The sequence below is a fragment of the Cyprinus carpio genome, chromosome A10, assembly GCF_018340385.1.
Source record: "Cyprinus carpio isolate SPL01 chromosome A10, ASM1834038v1, whole genome shotgun sequence".
Lineage (NCBI taxonomy): Eukaryota > Metazoa > Chordata > Actinopteri > Cypriniformes > Cyprinidae > Cyprinus > Cyprinus carpio.
The window spans coordinates 2783253-2805048 of NC_056581.1; the positions used below are offsets into that span (position 1 = coordinate 2783253).

General features: G+C 37.3%; 1 protein-coding gene across 6 annotated transcripts in view; it reads left to right on the top strand.

The window, feature by feature from the left end:
- The window catches only part of LOC109097399 (amyloid-beta A4 precursor protein-binding family B member 1-like), a 44551-nt gene extending 23570 nt beyond the window's left edge, over positions 1 to 20981 (top strand). For 2 of the 6 annotated variants that reach the window (XM_042764735.1, XM_042764730.1), the window contains exons 3-15: positions 356 to 546; positions 714 to 770; positions 849 to 925; positions 2775 to 2847; positions 2915 to 3061; positions 6685 to 6812; positions 7081 to 7086; positions 11114 to 11228; positions 17132 to 17204; positions 17400 to 17480; positions 18057 to 18169; positions 18288 to 18464; positions 18811 to 20981. In XM_042764735.1, the coding sequence (XP_042620669.1) occupies positions 356 to 546; positions 714 to 770; positions 849 to 925; positions 2775 to 2847; positions 2915 to 3061; positions 6685 to 6812; positions 7081 to 7086; positions 11114 to 11228; positions 17132 to 17204; positions 17400 to 17480; positions 18057 to 18169; positions 18288 to 18464; positions 18811 to 18975 (1403 nt within the window). In that variant the 3' untranslated portion in view covers positions 18976 to 20981. The remainder of the gene's footprint in view (positions 1 to 355; positions 547 to 713; positions 771 to 848; positions 926 to 2774; positions 2848 to 2914; positions 3062 to 6684; positions 6813 to 7080; positions 7087 to 11113; positions 11229 to 17131; positions 17205 to 17399; positions 17481 to 18056; positions 18170 to 18287; positions 18465 to 18810) is intronic. The other 4 variants (XM_042764731.1, XM_042764734.1, XM_042764732.1 and 1 more) reach the window with 4 other exon arrangements.
- The last annotated feature ends 815 nt before the right edge of the window (positions 20982 to 21796 follow it).

A 21796-nucleotide genomic window follows, 5' to 3' on the forward strand; every position in this document is an offset into this window, starting at 1 on the left:
CACCGTGTTTTTTATTTATTTATTTATTTATTTATTTTACTAAAAAAAGACAATGGTAATGATTTTTTTTTTAGTTCAGTTAGTCTGATAATTGTCTTGGATCCAAAATGCAGCTAGTCTGATACCTTCACATTACTTCAGTTACACAACTAAAAAGTATGTTGTGTAACTGTAACCTGCTGAATATTGTGCTGTTTTTCCTGGAAAATAAAAGGTAATATCTTCTGATAGTGAAATCTCTATTTGCAACACATATTACTGCCAGGTGACCTGAGCACTTGTGATCAGATCACCTGAAATGTCAATACCAGGTGTAAACAGGCCTAAATGGAACACCTTTCATTGTTGGTTGTAGAGTCCTACTGGGATGGAAGTGCATTTGAAACAGACACGGACCTGCCCGCTGGTTGGATGCGAGTGCAGGACACATCAGGCACCTACTACTGGCACATTCCCACAGGTACCACGCAGTGGGAGCCACCGGGGCCCCTAGAGGAGAGACCAACAAGCACGTCGCCCGCAGTCACACCTGCTGACGAGCCACAGGTGCACACACCTATTATACATCATAATAAACATTTCAACTTATCGAAAATTGTGTGCTGTTTATAATATTCCATCAATATAACATTATAGCTCAAGTTGCCCAACATTCGTATCATTGTAACCATGTGAGTGCAGATGTATTTAAACATGAACAAATCTTTATTTAGATAACATGGAGCGGTGTTTCTCATCCAAACACATTCAGTGAGGAAGAGCACTGGCAGGTAGGTTCATAATGGAGTCACAGACAATCTCATTCTGTTTTTGTAATCCATATAATGCCTTTTTTTTTTTTTTTTAAGAAGGAGGATGTGGCTTCTGATGAAAGTCTGAAGGAGTTTGAGGGAGCAACTCTACGCTATGCCTCCATCAATCTCAGGTATAACCATTAGACAATGGAGTGTGTTGAAAGACGACAATCATGTAAGGACTATAGCCAGAGATATTGTCAAAATCATTGAATATTGTCATTAAGAGTATTTGACATTTCCAATTAATGTAGGCCTATTATTTTCTGGCTATTATTATTAGGTCACTTTTATTATTGAATAAATATTACAATTAATTTGCTTCGCAACAATTTCATAGCGCATCACTGTATAACTGACATGCTGTGACTCAGCCTGTGAGGAAAATAAAAAATTAGGCTATTTGCTTAGGCTGCCACTCACTGAAAATGTTTTAAAACTGTTTTTTAAAACAGGTCTATTATAGCCTAAATAAAATTGTCACACTTCAGTAACACTTTTTCAATTAAACAAAAGAGCAGCTTTATTTTATGCACTGACTTTCAAAAACAACCTGTTCAACACAAAATACGTTTCCTCTCATTGTTTTCACTATGTTCGGACCACAAGAGAAACTAAAGAGTAAATAAATGTAAAAAAATAAATAAATAAAACAGTTATATATACCACATATTAGGAGATTCGTTAATGCGTGCGTCCTCAGATGCCGAAAGCGCCGTTAGTTTTTACTTTCACTATCATGGTGAAACATACGGCATAAGTTTGACTTGCACAAAGTTTGCATGTTGCGTGATATCCACTGGCTCACCTTCACGGTTTAAAACAGAAGTAGCCTATTTCCAATTTTGCAGTGCACCCACGCTACAACCCCGAATAGTCAGATGTGTCGTGGACACACTCTTGGCTCTTCCTGTAACAACATGCTGAAACACGGCAAATAAACCCAAAATAATTCATAACTTTTTTATTACGGTAATATTCTCTTTAAAATATTATGTTTATGACACTCCCAATTATAGTTATTAATGTTGTGCATTGCTGTTCAAGCTGCTTGTGCTGAAGTGCTGCCAATGTAGGCCATTTAACATAAGCAAACGCATCATATATTCAGATATTTATACAACATAAATATAATATTACAACTTATATATGTACAAAAAGGCGCAAATGCATAAGTGAACTCGAACTAAGTTACGTGCTAATCAGAATGTGTAACTTCTGTTGTGGATGCGCTCATGCACGGAAACCAAACCGAAAGAATTTATAGCGTTTTATTATAATAGTGTTTTCATTATAATGTTTTATATATATAATATATATGACAATCTCAATCATAGTTATTGATGTTGTAAGCTGCTGTTTGAGTGCGCTGAGCTAAAGATGATCACCAGCAAACTGAAGCGCTCTATTAACCCTCTATATAGCTTAACCAAATGCATTCTGTATGAGAAAATTTGATTTATATGCATAAAATAAACACAATATTACAACGTACAGTTGCACAAAAGACTGTAAATGCACAAGCGAACTTAACTGTGCTAGTCGTGTGGATCCGTTGTGGATGCGCTCTTCCCTTAACAACGCGCTAAAACACGGCGAACAAAGATTCCGTTACATTATTTTACAGTAGCTAATGATCTCATTATAATATGACAGACTTGCCCTGCACATGTTTCTGTTCCTTTTCAAAGTGATTCCAATAATATTTCAAGCAATTAAAAACCTTCATGGTGAACAATGCGCATCTGAAGTGTCTCTGCAGGAAATAATACATTATTTATCGGCTCTAAGATATCGGCCAAATTCTCTTATGGGATCGATAATGATAACAGAAAAATTAACATTTGGTGGCCGATTTATTGTGCTTCCCTAATTTTAGTAATTCAGCCCATGACCTTGGCCTTTTTAGTGCCAGGCTCTGTTGTTTGAGCTAAAGGAGCATTGACCCTTCTCTCTGTTTCATCTTCCTGTTGTGTGCAGTTTTTCTCAGTCTGAGGAGGAAGAGGAACAGACTTATTTCAGCAGTAATGAGGGGGCGAAGGTAAACACACAGGTGACTGACCACATACACAACAGCAAGATACTTGTTTTCTCAGTGTTTGTTTTTGTGGGTTTTGCAGTGTTTTGCAGTGCGCTCTCTGGGCTGGGTGGAGATATCAGAAGAGGAGATGGCTCATGGAAGGAGCAGTGTTGCTGTTAATAACTGTATCCGACAGCTGTCCTACCAGAAACACAATCTAGATGACACAGCTGGCATCTGGGGCGAGGTTTGTGTGTATGTGTGGAAATGACTCAAGTTTGAATGAATGAAAGACACACTGGCTGTGTTTGGTAGCTGGGTCCCTTCTGGTTCCTGAAAGGTCTTAAAATGTCAAAGCTATAGCTTCATTGGCAGCGTTATGGGTAAGGATGTGTATCGTTAAGGTTTTAATTGCATTGCTACTTGTATGATACTGCTCATCAGTCTGGTACTTAAACAAAATTTTTGTTTTCACTAAAAAAAAAATTAATAAAACCATTTAAGAACACAGTTAAAAACAGAATTAACATTGTTTTATTTATCTTACGTTTTAGAAAATAAAGCAATTTTCTTTCGCTAAATAAACAGCAATGTAAGTCTAATGCTGTTCTTCAGGAAAATCCTCCAGGTCCTGCTCATTCTTTGGTTTTGCAGCATCTTCTGCATGTTTGTCCCCTTTCCGACAGTAACAGCAAAATATTCACTGATGCTCAAGAAGGCAACATAATACATTAAGAGCTGGGAGTGTAAGAACAGTTACTGTTCACTGTTGTGGATGCAAATATTGTTCTTGGTGTAAACAAAAATCTTAAAACAAGTCTTAATTATAATTTTAAGAGGTCTTAAATTTGGGGATGGAAAAACAAGAATCACAAAATGGCCTTAATGTTATTTAAAAATTTCAAAATGCTGTGATCTAATTTAATAAATGTGAGTGCTGCACACAGAACCATTGTGAGTGCATTGTGAAGTGTGCCCCAAGCTTTTGATGGCTTTGGCTAGAAGTGTAAAGTCACCATGAAATCAAAATTGACATCTTTTAATGGAATATTGCAGTGTTTATTATAAATGGTCTATCCGTGTGCATCACGACCATTTCAGTTTCGGTTTCATGACGACTTTAAACGTAAAAATGCTGTACTGCTGCACTTTCTCACATATTTCAGCTTTATAATTAAGTCCTGAATTATGAATAAAATCTACTCTTCTGGGTACTTTTGGCATGTTGGTTACACAATAAACTTTTTAACATACAAGAGCAACAAGGCAAATTCAACAAAGTTAAAGCTTTCAGTATATAGATTTTACTAGTATTCGCATAGTCTGTTTATTGCCCTTCTTTAAATGCAGTTTTATCATATCAGGAAAATGTCTGCCTTTAATTAGTATATAGACAAAAAACAATTTAGATACATATTTATATACTGAATAAAACCATCTTTTAAGTATTTTAAAAGTCCTCTTTTGTATGGACATCATTTTATTTGTGAAGCTCTTACTTAAGTCTTAAATATGCAAGGAATAATTGACGACGGGCTGTTGAATTATTAGAAAAATTATGCATTATTTTTCTAATAATTCAGTGGCCCGGAGTCAATTATTCTGCTTATACTACGGTTACCACACCTCAAGACATCGATCAGATGATATATTTAAAGGGATTTGTCCAGTTTTTGTACTTAAATCGCTATTGTGAGTAGGCATGAGCCGGTATGAGATTTTGACGGTATGATAACCTTAAGCAAAAATATCACGGTTTCACAGTATCACGGTATTGTTGTTACAGCTCTGAAATGTGTTATTTTTAAATGACTGGGTAAAAAAAAATTACGCTGGATACAATATATTTTGTTTGTGAGCAACATGCAGAATATTAGAAACAGTAGAATTAGTTTATTTATTTAATTTGTTTCCTAAAAAATTAAAAAAAATAAAATAAAGACTGACATCTTTATTTAACCTAAATCTGTAATTAGTTACTTAATATTAGTTTTATAATTCATATACATATTTAATATAATTTAGTTATATAATAATCATACACATAATTTGATTTAATAATAACCCATTTTGAAGCAAAAACAGAATGTTCTGAGGAGCTTTGTGTAATTATACTACATGCCTGAAGAAACAAACAGCAGAAGCTCTGAATGAGATGCAGATTCACTCTCTGACAGCAGGAGGCGCCTCTGGAACACAGATACAGAGCTGCGCTGCAACGCTGCTTTAATATGAACTAACATTATACAGAGATCATATGAAAAGAAACTACCACGTAAACTTTTCAGAAGACAGTCAGAAACACATTCATATAAACCCCCAAATCAATATTGAGGATTTTCTTCCAGTAGTTCGTGCATCATGAACAGTGAGTGATCTGCCTGCTACAGTATTTTCTCTGTGCGTCCGTCTTCAGCGTCTTTGGTCTGTGTTAATGGCAATAACAGACTTCATATTTTCACATAAATTACATTTTGAAAAATGACAGCATAGCAACGCAGTTTGTGCAAGCCCAGAACAGAGAGTTGCAATAAGGCAAAAAACGGTCAGTTGCCGATCGCGTAAAGGGCAACGTATACTTCGGCCGTCACTTCACCATCTTCATCAAGATATCTCTCGGACAGCTGCGAACGCCGTAGCCGTGCACCCCGTGGTACTGCACATGTGTCGAGCTCAGCCGTCCGCGCTCATCTGCAGTTGAGTATACTTTTGAAAGCTGTGCGGACGCAACTGTGCACGAGACGGAAAGGAACGCTGAATGTGAAGTGTACCCAGGTCATCCTACACACACGTGACTGACCGCTCGCTCACACCAACAGGAGGAGGAGGGGTCAGTGTTACTCTGAGGGATTCCTACTCTTTCAGTCTCTAAAGGGGGCATGGAAAACAGCGCATACCGCAGGAATGGTATAATGGAAAATATTAGTGGTTTTGAAATAGTGACATTTTCAAATCGTGGTATACCTTGAAACCGGTAATCGGCCCATGCCTAATTGTGAGTAGGATTATTTCTTCCGCATCTCATCCAACGCCTCTTTTGCTGGTTTCACAACGTCATCTTAAAGCTGGTAATGGAGGGTTGAGCCGCTGATAGCATTCTAATGCAGTTATTAATGAAGTTATTAGAAAGAGAGAGACACAGAGAGAGAGAGAGAGAGAGAGACCTCTCAACAGTGCTCTGCAGCAGCATCTCTAAATAGTGCTGTTATTACCTCACTAGTGAGAAATGTCATGTGTATTTACTTTCTGAAAATCGTCTGTCATGTTGTTGTTTTTGTTAGTTATGTAATTTCCATTATTACAGTTTTACTATGTGAAGTGATATGGAACTGTAATGTGGTCAAGAGAGCTGCCTGGAACTACGTTCACGTGTGTTTCCCAGAAAATAATTGCACACCTCAGAATGTTCGTCAGCCAATCAGATTCAAGCATTCAACGGCCCCGTAGTATAAAATGTTAAAAAATATTATATATATATATTACTGTTATTATAGTTATTTTTGCTGGAAATTCAAATGATTTATGTATCACATAGCCATATGTAATATCTATTTGTGGATAATCCCGTGAAGTAAATCCTTTACAAATGAAAGGCATTTCATCTTATTTTCTATATTTACTTCATATTTGATGGAGACAATCCAAAAGATAAGATTATTTATCTTTCGCAGTTTAATTCACTTTTAATAACTCTTTAAAACCCTTTAACCCTTTAAACCCTTTCAAATAAAGCATCTCCCACAGTACATTGCATTTAATGGCAGTCACGTTACATGATTTGACTGATTTTGATGTTAAGTTTAGGCTTTTAAGGAAAGGTGAAAAGCGCACCACTTAGTACAGTATGCCTTTGTTTGTGATGCTGTGTAGGGGAAGGAAATGCTTCTGGTGCTGGAGAATGAGACTCTGAACCTGATCGAGCCTCACGGTCGAACGCTGCTGCACTCTCAGCCAATCATCAGCATTCGTGTGTGGGGAGTTGGACGAGATGATGGCAGGTAAGTCTGTGAGCAGCTCCGTCAACCAGTCAACCTTTCTTTTGCCTCATTTTTGTTTTGGAATGAGAGATTTATAACATGTATATGATTATAGACTGACAGATGCACAATGTTACAGGAAATAAAGTGGCTTTTACATTGAATTTCATCAGTTTTGTAGCAACAGTGAAGCTCTGTCTGAAGCTACTTGTTTTTAAATAATTTGGATTATGCTGAATTATTATGTTGTGTTTTTGTTCTGTCTGTCCTGCTGCATCCTGGACCCCAGGGAGAGGTAGTGTGTTGCTGTGTATTGTTTGTTTATTTGTTAGTTTTTGTGTACTCATTACAACACCCAAAAATGAAATTTTATCATTTTCATACCCTCATGTTGATTAGAGTTTTTTCTGTCTAACACAAAAGGAGAATTTTGGAGGAATGTTTATGTCGCTCTTTTACATTCAACGACTGTTCATACATAGATACCACAGCTGTTAAGCTTCTACAAACAATGTAAATGTATCTCTTCTCTTTCTTCTGAATGCATGTGATGGCTTTATGTGAGGAACAGAAATTATTCACTGAAAATCTTCCCCTCTAGTGTAGCTCTCAATATTATTTTCTGTTCTGCATGTCTAACAGAATGAGATTTGAGAGCTTCAGAAAACTTAAGACTTTGATAAAATAACATGAGTCTTTTGAACTAATTTGGTACTTTAATTGTGTTTTTTATTTAATATTATTATTATTATTATTATTTTAGGAACTTGAAAATTGTGACTATGAACTACTGTTGTCTGGAAAAGATCTGTGTAAAGATTCTAAATGTCACTAGGTTACATTGTGCATTTATTAGCATATTCATGACATCATTGTATTGTATTTGCACTCTGCGCATTGTCATCACTTTACATCTCTCTGCTTCTTTTCTACTCTGTTCATAACATACTGTTAGTATGTAATAGTGACTGAATCATGGCCCATTAAGACTACATGTCTACAGCAGTCACTTTTAGGTCATTTCCAAGTTGCTGCTCTGTACTGCTAAAATACTGATTTGTCCACAGTGTTGCCAGAAAAAAAAATACCATACACATGTTAAAGATAGTGGCAGTGCTGTGAAATATTTACATGGCTAGATTTACATGTAAAATTATCTCTTAAGTTCCCAGCAATGCAGAGCGCATAATGTATTTAATTAAATTACTTTATTTTTTCCATTTGGTAATCACACTAAGACATATTGCAATTTCAGTTTTATGTATATTAATTGTCCAACCCTAGTTGACATAAACTTAAACTAATAATTATTTAAATATATCAACTTATCAAATATATATATATTTACAGTGAAAAATATACACTCATCTGCCACTTTATTAGGTACACCTATTCCATTGCTTGGTAACACAAATTGCTAATCAGCCAATCACATTGCAGCAACTCAATGCATTAAGGCATCTAGATGTAGTGAAGACGACTTGCTGAAGTTCAAACCGAGCATCAGAATGGGGAACAAAGGGGATTTAAGTCACTTTGAATGTAGAATGGTTGCTGGTGCCAGACGGGTTGGTCTGAATATTTCAAAAACTGCTGATCTACTGGGATTTTCATGCACAACCATCTCTAGGGTTTACAGATAATGGTCTGAAAAAGAGAAAATATCTAGTGAGCGGCAGTTGTTTGAACGAAAATGCCTTGTTGATGTCGGAGGAGAATGGGCAGACTGGTTAGAGATGATAGAAAGGCAACAGTAACTCAAATAACCACTCGTTACAACCAAGGTATGCAGAATACAGCTACACTATAGAAGATTGGAAAACGCTGCCTGGTCTGATGAGTCTCGATTTCTGCTGCGACATTCAGATGGTAGGGTCAGAAAAGGAAAAGAACAACCAAAAAGGGGAAGTCATGGCCTAATAGTTAGAGAGTTTGACTCCTAACCCTTAGGTTGTGGGTTCAAGTCTCGGGCCGTCAATACCACGACTGAGGTGCCCTTGAGCAAGACACCGAAGCCCCAAACTGCTCCCCGGGTGCCGCAGCATAAATGATACCCGCTGCTGTGTGTGTGTGTTCACTGCTGTGTGTGTGCGCTTTGGATGGGTTAAATGCAGAGCATGAATTCTGAGTATGGTTCACCATACTTGGCTGTATGTCACGTCACTTTGAAAGCATGGATCCATCCTGCCTTGTCTTAGCGGTTCGGGCTGCTGTTGGAGGTGTAATGGTGTGGGAGATATTTTCTTGGCACACTTTGGGCCCCTTAGTACCAATTGAGCATCGCTTAACGCCACAGCCTACCTGAGTATTGTTGCTGACCATGTCCATCCCTTTATGACTACAGTGGACCCATCTTCCGATGGCTCTTCCAGCAGGATAATGCACCATGTCACAAAGCTCAAGTCATCTCAGACTGGTTTCTTGAACATGACAGTGAGTTCACTTTACTCAAATGGCCTCCACAGTCACCACATCTCAATCCAATAGAGCAGTTTTGGGATGTGGTGGAATGGGAGATTCACATCACAGATGTGCAGCCCACAAATCTGCAGCAAGTGCGTGATGCTATCATGTCAATATGGACCAAAATCTCTTAGGAATGTTTCCAACACTTTGTTGAATCTATGCCACAAAGAATTAAGGCAGTTCTGAAGGCAAAAGGGGGTCCAACCCGGTACTAGCAAGGTGTACCTAATAAAGTGGCCAGTGAGTGTAATTAATGCCAAATTCACTTACAGGTACTTGTCATTTTTGGAATAATTCCCTGTAATTCCCCAAACAAGAATTAGTGCAAACACAAGATGTTCCCTTTCATAGGTTTACTTCAGCACTGCATCAGCAGCTGATGCTAACACCCTCTGGTGTGATGACAGTCTGATGCCTGTATAGAATCATGCCTGTTTATTGGCAGATAGTACTAGCACCACCCACTGAGGCATTGCTTCACTGACATCTCATAAAGACAAGCTTGTGTTATCATAGAGTGATTTCTCTTCAGGAAGACAATTCATCTAACAATGGATGAAGCATTATATTTCTTGTTGTATTCAGTGTTTCACACTGAGAGGTCTTCACTCAGTAGAGTGGATATGATAGCATTTGTGTCCAAGTTCCAAATCTGGCAAAGCATTATCTTTTGGATGCGATGATGTGTCAATCCAGCCAGAGACTCGGTTCAAGTTGAATGAGTGTGTTCATATGACCATAGTGCACATTTGCTCCGCAGGCCAATACCGTTCTTCCAGGATCTTCATCAGGAGATCTCAAAGTTCTGGAAGCAGTCATTCTGTGGCCTCTGATATTATGGCCATTTCTAAGATGGTTGAACAGAGGCATTCAAAGATGCCAGTAGTAGTGAGAGGTAGTGAGAGAGCATCTCTTCTTATGCCGACCCACTCAAAAGAAATCAAAGCCTACTATACTGTCCAAAACCTGTAAGAAGACAGTCTGGCAAATTTTAAATGGCTGCTAGTCAATAGGGCTGTGCAATTAATTGCATGCGATTGTCATCCGCATCTCCTCAGTAAAGCCGGTTCTATGATTAGTTGTAAATCTCCATCACCTGCTTTCAGATGGAGTGGTATTTACTACACAGAGCCGTAGTTGACAATTAGGCAATATTGCATGCATTATTGCAGGTCGAATCGCCTGCAATAATGAACACGATATTGCGTAGCTTGTCAGTGAACTACAACTATGTAGCAAAGGTTTTGTAGCTACAAAACAGGATTTTGCTTTGGTGGAGGAATGTTATTTCAAACTCCAAAAGATTGGTTTAAGTGTTTGCGCACACTCTGCAAAGTGCTGCTACTTCACAAGCTTTGACCTGCGGAGTATCGTTGGATGATATCTGTGTGATGGCATAGCGTCAGCTACTGATGCAGTGTCGAGGTATACCTTTGAAAGGGGATGTCTTGGTTACATATGTCATTGGTTACATAGCCTTGATTCCCTAAATCTGCAACAAAACACTGTGTAGCTGGCTGTACTCCAGGTCTGCTTGGTTTCTTTATAGGAAATCAGTCAGTGATATAGAGTCCACCTCTATAAGAAGCATCAGAGAAGCAAAGCCTTGGTGAGCGGTGTTAGCACCATCTGCCAATAAAATGGTGTGAATCTATATGAGCTTCAGAGAAATGTCTCACCAGGGGGTGTTTCCCATAGTGTCAGCTATAATGTAGCGTCTCGTTCCCTACTCAGGGAACAAAGGTTTCGCTCACATCCAAGACGATTATTGCTGTGCATGCATAAGTTTATAAGTGTGTGGATGAATTGAAGTGATATGACAAAATGCATATGTTTATGTTTCTCTCTTACTACAGGGACTTTGCATATGTGGCACGAGACAAGTTGACTCACATGCTCAAGTGTCATGTATTTCGGTGTGACACCCCTGCAAAGAACATTGCAACAAGCCTCCATGACATCTGCTCAAAGGTGAGGACATCTTAGCTACTTAGCAAAAATACTGGATTTATTGAAATGGCAACATTTCAGGTGTTTAAAGAGGATAGTTCTGTCATTTACTCACCTTCCACTTGGAATAGTAGTAGAATTGGGTCATTCCGCATCAACAGAACCAGAGGTCTCCGGTTCAAATTTTTTATTTTGCTAATATTTTTCCTGAAGTAAGATAAACATATAGTGATGAAAGCCAAAATATTAAATGTCATGGATGAATATTTACTGAGTAATCCACTATTTTGTAGAGGAGGGTCGAAATCAGGGCTCTAAACAGGTTCAAGGAACGAAAACAAAACAAAATTTTGACAGGAACAGAACCAGAAACAGAAACAAAATTTAATTTTATAGTTCCGAACAGAATCGAAATTTGAAATGGCCATTAACCAGTTAATAACGTTATTTTATTGTTCAGTTTAATATTTGAAATTTGCTGTCAACCAATCACGAATTCCAGTAGTACTGTCTATGCAAATGTGACGCTGAAGCCAACGAGTGAAATGTCTGCTCAGCTGTGAACTCATCGTAAGTCGCAATGGCAATGCACCGCCCATAGAGTTTATCTGAGAATATATTTTGCTTAAATTCACTCATATTGACAGATTAACGAAACGAAAGGAAAAAAAGGTGCAAAATTACGGTTCATTGTGAAACGTTCCAAAGTTTTCAGAAAGGAAAACGAAACAGCATAGAGTAGTTTTCTTTATTTTGCAAAAGCTTTACAGTTTTAATTATTTTGCAAAAGCTTGACAGCTTTGAATAATGTCTTGCTTCTGTATAACCAACCAGCATTGGTATGACCATCACACCGATGCCTTATGCACACACACAACATAATTTTGCTATATTGAAGCCTATGTTCATTATCAAAATAAAATACAGTTAAAGAAACATAAAAAAGTTACACTGCTCCGTTGTACAAAATTTGTTACGTTCAACGTGACCGCGCCTCACTGTGCTGATATAACCGATGTGAAGGATGATGCTTTGTGTCGATGAAAGTACAAACACTATATAATAAATAATATTTTAGCATCCAGATACTTCAGGAATATGAAAACATTTGGATTCGTGCCAAATGAGAGAGGTAGGCATCAGCTCACCTTTAAATTAATTTGTTTTTGGATTGAGGTTTTTATAGCCTAAACTTTAGAGGATTTGTTTCGGAGAGAAAATATTAACTGTTTTTACAATGTTTGTAAACATTTTGCTTTTTCATTATTTCGGAAAGTAATAGGGCTATTAAAATGCGACTATACAAGCGCCTTTTTTTTTTTTTTCACTCTCAAAACGCAATCTTATACAAGTGGTTTTTTTTTAACAATGCAGCAAACATTTTTAAATATCTTACTTTACTTTACTTTACTTTAATGTCTTTAAAGTGTTGATGGAATTTTTTGTTTTGTTTAGTAGCCTACATTTGGCCAAAATCTAGAAAAGATGCTGTATTGGCTGCGACTAAGCGCAGCGAATTAGTGGCTAATGTTACCAGATCTCTCTTTTTTCCTTTTCTTTTTGAGTAAAGAAAACACGGTACTTTATTATTATTATTATTATTATTATTATTATTATTATTATTAAAATTATTAGGCAAATTGAAAGAGCACCTTTCAAGTTTTTCTTCAAAGGCCTTTAACTCAAAAAAGTATTAAAGATATCTTAATGCCCTTTTAGATATTCTGTCTTAAAGGGGTCATATGATGCGATTTCAATTTTTCCTTTCTCTTTGGAGTGTTACAAGCTCTTGGTGAATAAAGAAGATCTGTAAAGTTGCAAAGACTAAAGTCTCAAATCCAAAGAGATATTCTTTAAAAAAGTTGAGACTCGTCCAAGCCCCCCTGAAACGGCTCGTTCTAACACGCCCCCACATCTCTCGGTGTGTGACGCTGTTTCATCGAGAAAGCGAAACTACTTTGTTTTTGCCTTCCAAAAGAAAACACGGCTAGAAATCATGTTTATATCACGTTTATAATATGTTTTATGTTTTGTTTTCGTCGCTTCGGCTGGACAAGGCATCACAATATGTTGAGAGGGGTAACATTTCGGCCAATCACAACGTGCTGGATAGCTGGCCAATCACAGCACACCTCGCTTTTCAGAGAGATGAGCCTTGTAAAAATTGACAAGTTTCAGAAGGTGGGGCATAGAGGAACAATAATGTACAGTATGTGGAAAATAATATGTTTTTTAACCTTAAACCGCATAAACACATTTCATTACACCAAATACACAAAATAATGCTCTTTTTAGCAGCATCATATGACCCCTCTAACAAACTTCCCTTTTGGCATCTTCATTTTTAAGGCCCTATATGGTTGAAATATTGGCATTTCAGTATGTCTCCAGGAGCAAATCGTTCAATTGTACACATTTTCAGTTGTCAAAAACTTACATATGGGCCACTTCAAAAATTATATTTATTTTCTTTTAAAGAGGAATGTCTGAAGAACAAATAATATTGAAACTAGACATGTATCTTGTTTCCTTCTATCAAAACAACTTCATTGAACATACCTGAGTGCCATAAGTATTCTTTTTCCGAAGTTTGCGTGCCTATAACTCTAGTATTAAAGATATTGCAATATGATTCAAGTTCTTATAAACTTTACTTTTGGAATCTTAATTTTCAAGGCCCTAAATATTAATTTTTGAATGGTTACCATTGGCACATAATGCAAGATTGCTAAATTCAGAAGATTTTACTAACAAACCTACCAATCTCTTTGTAAAAATAACATTATGATGCTGCCATCTTTCTGAAGTCATTTTTACCCCCTTGCAATTTGGTTCTGAATGTCCTGTGAAAATTGCCATTTCGACCCCCCTCTATAAAATAGCGGATTATTCAATAAATTCATCCATGACATTTAAAATTTTGGCTTTCATCATTATACATGTTTATCTGTCGTGAGAAAAAAAATATTATCAAAATCAAAAATTTGCGCCGGGGACCTCTGGTTGAGTTGACACGGAATGACCTAACAGAGAGAAAAATTTTATAGTTTTATAAATCAATATTTTTTTTTTTTTTTATAAATCAATAAAAGAAAACAAGTAGTTTGAATAGAGATTGCAAGTGGTAGAGGCTTATTTTTAGCAATGTGGTCTGAGAAATTCAGCTGATCATCAATCATAACTCCAAGGTTTCTGGCTGTGTTTCAAGGGGTTATGGTTGATGTGCCTAACTGGATGGTGAAATTGTGATGAAGTGAGGGGTTGTCTGAAACCACAAGCAGTTCTGTTTTGGTAAGGTTGAGTTGAAGGTTATGGTTCTTCATTCAGCAAGAAAAAGTAGTCTTTATAAGTGCCAGAGATGTTCACAAGTCTTTAACTTTGAGTCCGAGTCAAGTCTGAAGTCTTTATCGCTCGAGTCTGAGTCAAGTCTTGAGTCTTTGGTCATGAGTCGAGTCTCAAGTCATAAAACATCTAACTAAAAAAAAAAAAAACTCAAAACCCAAATACTGATATACTGAAATCTTTCTGGGCGGTATAGCGTGTTTGTACGATATATCGATATTTTCCTTATAAGCAATTCGATATGAGGCAATACCGTTTATATCGATATACAGTAATTTGATATGAGCGTAATATAGCAGAGGACACAGACTGAGCTGCTGCGGAGAAAGTGTATAATACAATTTGTCCTAAACATGTGACAAGCTTCATATTAAGGCCTTTAAAAAACTGGTAAGACATAGTTTATAGTTTTGTTTGGCATATTAGTTTAAGCGGCTCGGCACGTCAGATGCTCGGACAGAAAGGCTGTGTGTGCCGCTGACAGAGACATATATATATATATATATATTAAATACAGATTTTTTAAATCCCAATTCAAAAACGAAAATACCGAGATATAAATTTTTGCCCATGTCGCCCAGCCCTACCTGAGCACTTGTCATGTGATCCGCTCCGCTGTTTTGATGTGGTGCTCACTTAAAATAGTGCTGTGTTTCGGATCGTGATCCGGATGGATGCCGGGGTGCGGATGCGGTCCTCCTTTTGAATATCAGTTATGTAAGTATTTAAGGATAAAAGACTCAAGTTGTTTTTTAAAATATTCACAAGTCCTTTCCTCGAGTCAAGTCTGGAGTCATTTCAGGTCGAGTCTGAAGTCTATAAAAATATGACTCGAGTCCGAGTCACTAACTCAAGTACCCATCTCTGATAAGTGCAGTGCTGCTTTGTTTACAGTGGTAACCAAAGAAATGCTATATTGCTGCTGTTCTGTAAGCACCACCTGCTGTCAGAGAGTGAATCTGCATTCTCATTCAGGCCGTCTGCTGTTTTTGTTTAGTTTAGATGTTTTATGTAGTATAGTTTCTCAAAGCTTCAAATTTTAAAATTATACAATATAACTTGGATCAAAATCTCATACTGTATGTATGCAGTAGGGTTGTGACGGTGATGAAATTTTCCCACCGGTTAATCGATGTATGACAACACCGGTAATACCGATACAAGGAAACTATCTCTGATTCTTGTGGGTCCGTAACCACCAACTTGACAATGAAGTTGTGGAATATCTCATGAGAGTTCATTTGTTTGGCAACTGCCACTCACCTGCTGTGATCATTTATATTCCGAAAATGATGGCTGTAGAAGGACAAAGCGAGAATGGGACTGAGGTAAGGCAGTTTGTAGAGAGACACTTATGTTGATGGTGGTTTCAAATCATTCCCCTCGGGGAAAAAAGCATCAGTGTGCTGAAAGCAACTCGAGACATGCTGACTCAATCTAACCTAAATATAAGTGGTCTGATGTCACAAGTAAATTGGATAGGAGGGAGGAAGTGAAATGGCAGAATGTATGGCTGAAGATACTACAATAGTAAATGCTAAACCACTAGCTTGTCTTCAGGTACTTGTCTGCCATGCTCTTACTGCAAAAGGTTGGTCCACATACTGTACCTCCAGGGCAGTTTGACGACAGTGAACAAAATTTATTACTGGAGCATCCCTCATTTTTATGCTAAATAGGTGATAAAAGCAATACTAAATGTTTTTCTATTAATTAATTTTTATTTTTTTAATTTTTATTTTTTACTCTCTTTATACACAAGTATCTTTTCTATCTCAAGTATCATTTCTATTTGTAGTTAACACCTTTGTGTCCTAGGTCGGATTCACACTGCACACTTAAGCAGGATGTAAGCAGTGTGTATTTTTTTCAGCGCCCATGTTAACAGGTTACAGTATTCACACCGCATGCAGAGCCGGCACGTAGCAGGAGCAGAGCAGAAGCGGCAGTGCCGTGGTCATTTTTGTTGCGCCGCTCACGCTGAATTAAAGCCACAGTGCATTGTTCTCGGTCAAAAATGACACGAGTAAACATGAAAAATAACACATTTCACCATAAGATCAAATAAGTGGGCTGTTCCATGTTTCCCCAACCACATGACATTCAGCGCTGTGTAAAAAAAAAATAAACTGGCTTAATAAATGCACTAAAAACACGTCATTGCCAGGAGTTTTTGCCCAAATTTCTAAGGCTTGTTTTAATTATCTTAACGTTAAGATTACTTTTTTCATGCAAACTACACTATACTGCATGCTATATGCATGTGTGTGTGTGTGTGTGTGTGTGTGTGTGTGTGTGGGACAGAGGGGAACACGGCCGCATCACAGCAGTGTGTGCTGCCCATATCCTAAATCAAAGCACACGAGAGACAGTTGTGGTTCAGCTGCATGCGCACACTTCTGCGCTGCCTCCACTCGGCTTGCACGTCCAGTGTGAAACCAGCGTTACACTTTTAGATCAGTTTGGATCAACCAGGTTGCCAGATAGAGACCACAATGTGAGCATCTTACACACAACTGCTGATGCAATTATGTCCATGTGTTTTTTGTAATATATTTTGTTTTGTCTGTGTAATTCCCTAGATAATGGCCCAAAGGAAGTCATCCAGCAGACAGAACACTGATCCCTCAAGACTTGGGGACCTACCTTTCCAGGGTAACTTATGACGTGCTGAATTTAGCTTTTGTTTGTGTATGTTTTATTACTGTATGTAACTGTTGAAAGTGTTGGGTTTGACTACACTTTTTTTTATGTGTGCATCAGATATTTCTCCCTCCTTCTCAAGTGAGTACTCTAATGGATAATAATGAAATTTACCATTATGACTGAATCAGCTCTTTCTTCCTTCAGAGTTCCCAGTTCCCAAGAATGAGCTGGTCCAGCGCTTCCAGGTGCGGTACTTGGGTCGTGTGCCAGTGACGAAGCCAGCTGGTAGGACGTCCTCCGTTCATTAACTGCTATTATTTACTATTATACTAGTATTTATTACGCAGCTCTGTGGAATACTTGATTCTGATTGGTCAGTTACAAAATTCTGTTATCCCTTGATAACAACCAGTAAAAGCTAATAACGCAGGCTCATCTGGGAAACTGAAGTCAGCGCTGTACTCCTGCTAGGAACAGTATTTCTTTGCAGAAGCTAGTTCGAAATTTGCTGCTTGCTAGCAACTGCTGTCTTCACGGAAGCTTTGTGTTCAAATATGTCAGCTCAAATCAATATTTTGTGTTTAATTATTTAATAATTTTACAAATATCCATATAATAATATTCAAAAATTACATCCAGCTGGTTGTCCATCCATCGCTGAATTATTCTGTGATAACATCCGGCTGGATGTACATTATCCCTTACATATAAAGAACACGCTTTACCTGCAGTTCCCCTATATTTGTGTAGCTATGTCATAACCTGTAAGCACTCAAAATAGCCTCTATTTATTTTCATGTTTAAATCAAAGTTAGCTTCCCGAAACTGAAGTTGAGTCGTGTCGGTATCTGTCTCTTAAAGGCATGGATGTGATTAATGTAGCATTGGAGACTGCTCTTAACGGCAAAGACAAGGATTGGACACCTGTGACTGTGAACGTGGCGTCCGCTACACTCACTATTCTGACTTCTGAGGTCAGATTTCTGTTTGTTGTGATTCAGCAGTAATTGAGTATTATATATAATACGTAATACTGTATAATAAAAATCTGATTAGATAACCACACTGATATTTCTTGTGTCATTGTCACAGACGGAGGAAGTTCTTTCTGAATGTCGTGTGCGTTTCCTCTCATTTATGGGCGTCGGGAAGGATGTGCACACGTTTGCATTCATAATGGCAGAGGGATCTGGAGACTTCATATGTCACATGTTCTGGTGTGATCCAAACGCAGCAAGTCTAAGTGAGGCTGTGCAGGCTGCCTGTATGGTGAGTAAGGACATGTCTAGAACGTGGTTGATTTAATTTACTGGAAGTGAAATTAATTCTTCACTGCATATGTGGAAGAGATTGGGGAGTTCATGGTTAGTGTTGCTCACTATTTAGTATATATTTAGTATATAGTACAGTGTAGAGGAACAAACAACCAACAGTGTAGCATTACTTACATTTACATTACATTTGTTTTGGTGCAGAAGTTACAGTTCAGTTTTAACAGTGTAAATTAGGTTATATATAGAGTTACAGAGTATAGTCTGACAACCCTAGTTCATGCTGAAATATGATATTCTTCTAAAATGTTTTGAGTTTCAATTATATATTCCATCTTTTACAGCTAAGGTATCAGAAGTGTTTGGACGCTCGGCCTCCCAGCAGTGGCAGCTCTTGTCTGCCCGGCCCGCCTGCCGATTCTGTGGCCCGCAGGGTCGGATCCAGTGTGAAGAAGGGTGTTCAGAGTCTGCTGGGTAGCTTCAAGAGATCTGGATCTCAAACACCCTAAAAAGGAAAATACTTCCTCCGCAGTGCTCACTGCAAATATGTGTTTGCCCTGTGTGTGTTTGTGTTTTTATGGGCCTAAAATTAGAGGGTCCTTCACACCACTTCAACTGTCCTCCTGCAGTTATCGTGCAATAAGAGCGAGAGGACACACAAGTTACTTTGTCAGATATTCCAACGTTACACATTACACTTTCATTTGCCTTTTTTCTGTGTTTGTTTACATTCGCAGATGTACTGTAGAGGTGATTTAGTACTACTGGGTTTGAATGTGATTTACCAAGATTGGATCTTCAGTGTAATCTATGTTATTCGGACTACACTCTCTAATGACACTAAACATTACGCATGCTATCAAAAAACGCTAAAATGAGCTTATGTACTATGCAATGTGCTTTTTTTTTTATTTGTTCTTCCTTCTCTGGCTTTGCATTGTGACACATACTGTGCTAGCTTTGACTGCTTATCTTTTCTTCTGAAGAATTGATCACTCTTTCCCAAACTCAGCATAGAGGCTGAACCGTCACTGATATCAGTAGCAAGCCCAGAGTTTGTAACATCTGTGCGCTTTTTACCCTGAAAACACACCGTCACTGTCATGTTCCAAACCTGCTTGCATTCCAAAAGTCTGTTTTTGGCTCCACTGTTTTGACTATATGAAAAAAGGTGCAGTTCCATATATATTCAACTTGCCTTGCTTACTGCAAGTCACAGAGCATTTTAATTTCTTCCATTATATTTTTCCATTATAAAACTAATTTGATTTTCATTAAAAATGAACTGATATTACACATTACTACTTTATTCATTTGTAAAATAGCATAAACATATCCTAGTCTTCCAAAGCAGATTTGCTCATTAAGAAAGCCTCGGTTTAAATGAGCACTTTTTTTGATTATCTTTATTTCTTTTACATTTTTGTGCACGTGTTTTGATATGTTGGATGTCTCTTCTGGATGAAAAAAAATAATTTTTGATCATGATCAAAAACATTCAATTTTAACATCAGCATAGTGTGTTTAACAAAGAATGTGACACACGCTGGTTCTCTAGAGGGTGCTCTGAATTTGTTCCTGTCCAGTTTGTACACACTGGTGTCACTGAAAAGTTTTTTTGTGTGTGAGTGTGTGCATCCCTCTTTTAAATTATACATTAGTCAACTGATTATCTGCACATAATCACACATTCTGTATTTGGGGAAAAATGTATCTTAAATGCTTTGCAACAATGGATGTCTTGCTGTATATATATATATATTTTCTTTCAAATACACATTGTAACATATTACCATGTCTTTTAACTTTTAACAATGTTAAATTCATAAATATCATGTTCTTTGATTATTCCAGTTAATTTACATACTGAATGTAACACTAATAGGCCAGACAGCTACATTTTTCATTTGTTTTTCTGTCCCATTTTTATGTCTAATTACACTTGTCGTTAAAGGGATTTTTTTTAATACACTTGATTTTTGTTTTGTCTTGTGCACCTGAATGCTTCATCTTGGCCATGTTTACTATAATACTTTGTGTTTATGTCTAGATAATGTAATGTGATGCTTAAAATGCAGTTACTGTTGGTAACACTCTAGAAAATCTTTATTGAAGAATAAGCATTCATGTAAATATTCTGCATTACATCAAGAAATGGTAGCAAAGAAAATGATTTTTTTTTCCAATTAAATACCACAAGGGTACTTTATGTTTGTGTGCCAAAAAGCACAGCTATAAAATCACTAGTTTGAAATGTTACTTGCATATGCATAAATATTTGCTGATTGGTAAAATGGTAGAAATGCTTCAAGTATATTTGCTTTTCAAAATAAGGCAAAATTTTAGCTTTGATATTCTGAAAATTTAAGGTTCACTCCTATAAACGTTACCACTTATGTAGGACGTTTTTGCCATCACATTTTTTTAAGGAGAGTTGAGAAGTTATTAAAATGTAAATTGGATGTTATATAGATGCATATAATGTGACTTGATGGAATAAAATGTTCAAAATGCATTTAAATGTTTTCAAATGCATGTACCTGAATACTTAAGAACTGTCAGTATTTTGTGTTGGTCTGAATATATATATATATACATACACACACACACACACACAGTTTTTCCTCTAGGATTTTTTCCAGCTGTGGGGGCGGGACTGTTTCCCATGGACCACACAGACTTAGAATTGGCAGAATGAATGTGTGTGTGTGTGTGTGTGTGTATATTCCTTAGTTCAGCATTATAGTTTAAAATGGTAGTATATAGAAGCAAAACAGTTGTAGTAAGGGATCATTCCTTCCCAGAGAATCCCATAGTTGGTGAAGATCAGCCCTTTGGGCTTAATATCTGTTTGCAATTATGGGAGTGAGAATAAAACCTGCAGTGGCAGGTTATGGAGCACAGATGAACACCAGTAAAAGTTGGCCCACTTTCGTGGAACCTAAAACCCAGGGCTGGTGCAAACTAATCTTGAATAGACACCTAAACTGGCTTTGTGGCAGGCGATTAGGTAAAGTTTGGTGGTCCCAGAATATTTTATCTCTACCGGTTTTTTCAATATATAACAATGTTTTCAGTATTTCTCAGAGGGCGGGCTTCAAAGATAACTTGTTTGAAGTAATGGTGCTTCATATAACATTATCCAGAGAAACAAGTGTTAATGATAAATCCCCTTTGATGTTTGTACTGGCTACTGTATACAGGCCACCAGGGCACCACACAGACTTTATTAAGGGATCAGCATTCATAGACATTCTGAACTCTATTGGGGTTAGACAACACGTCTCAGGACCTACTCATTGTCGAAATCATACTCTAGATCTAATACTG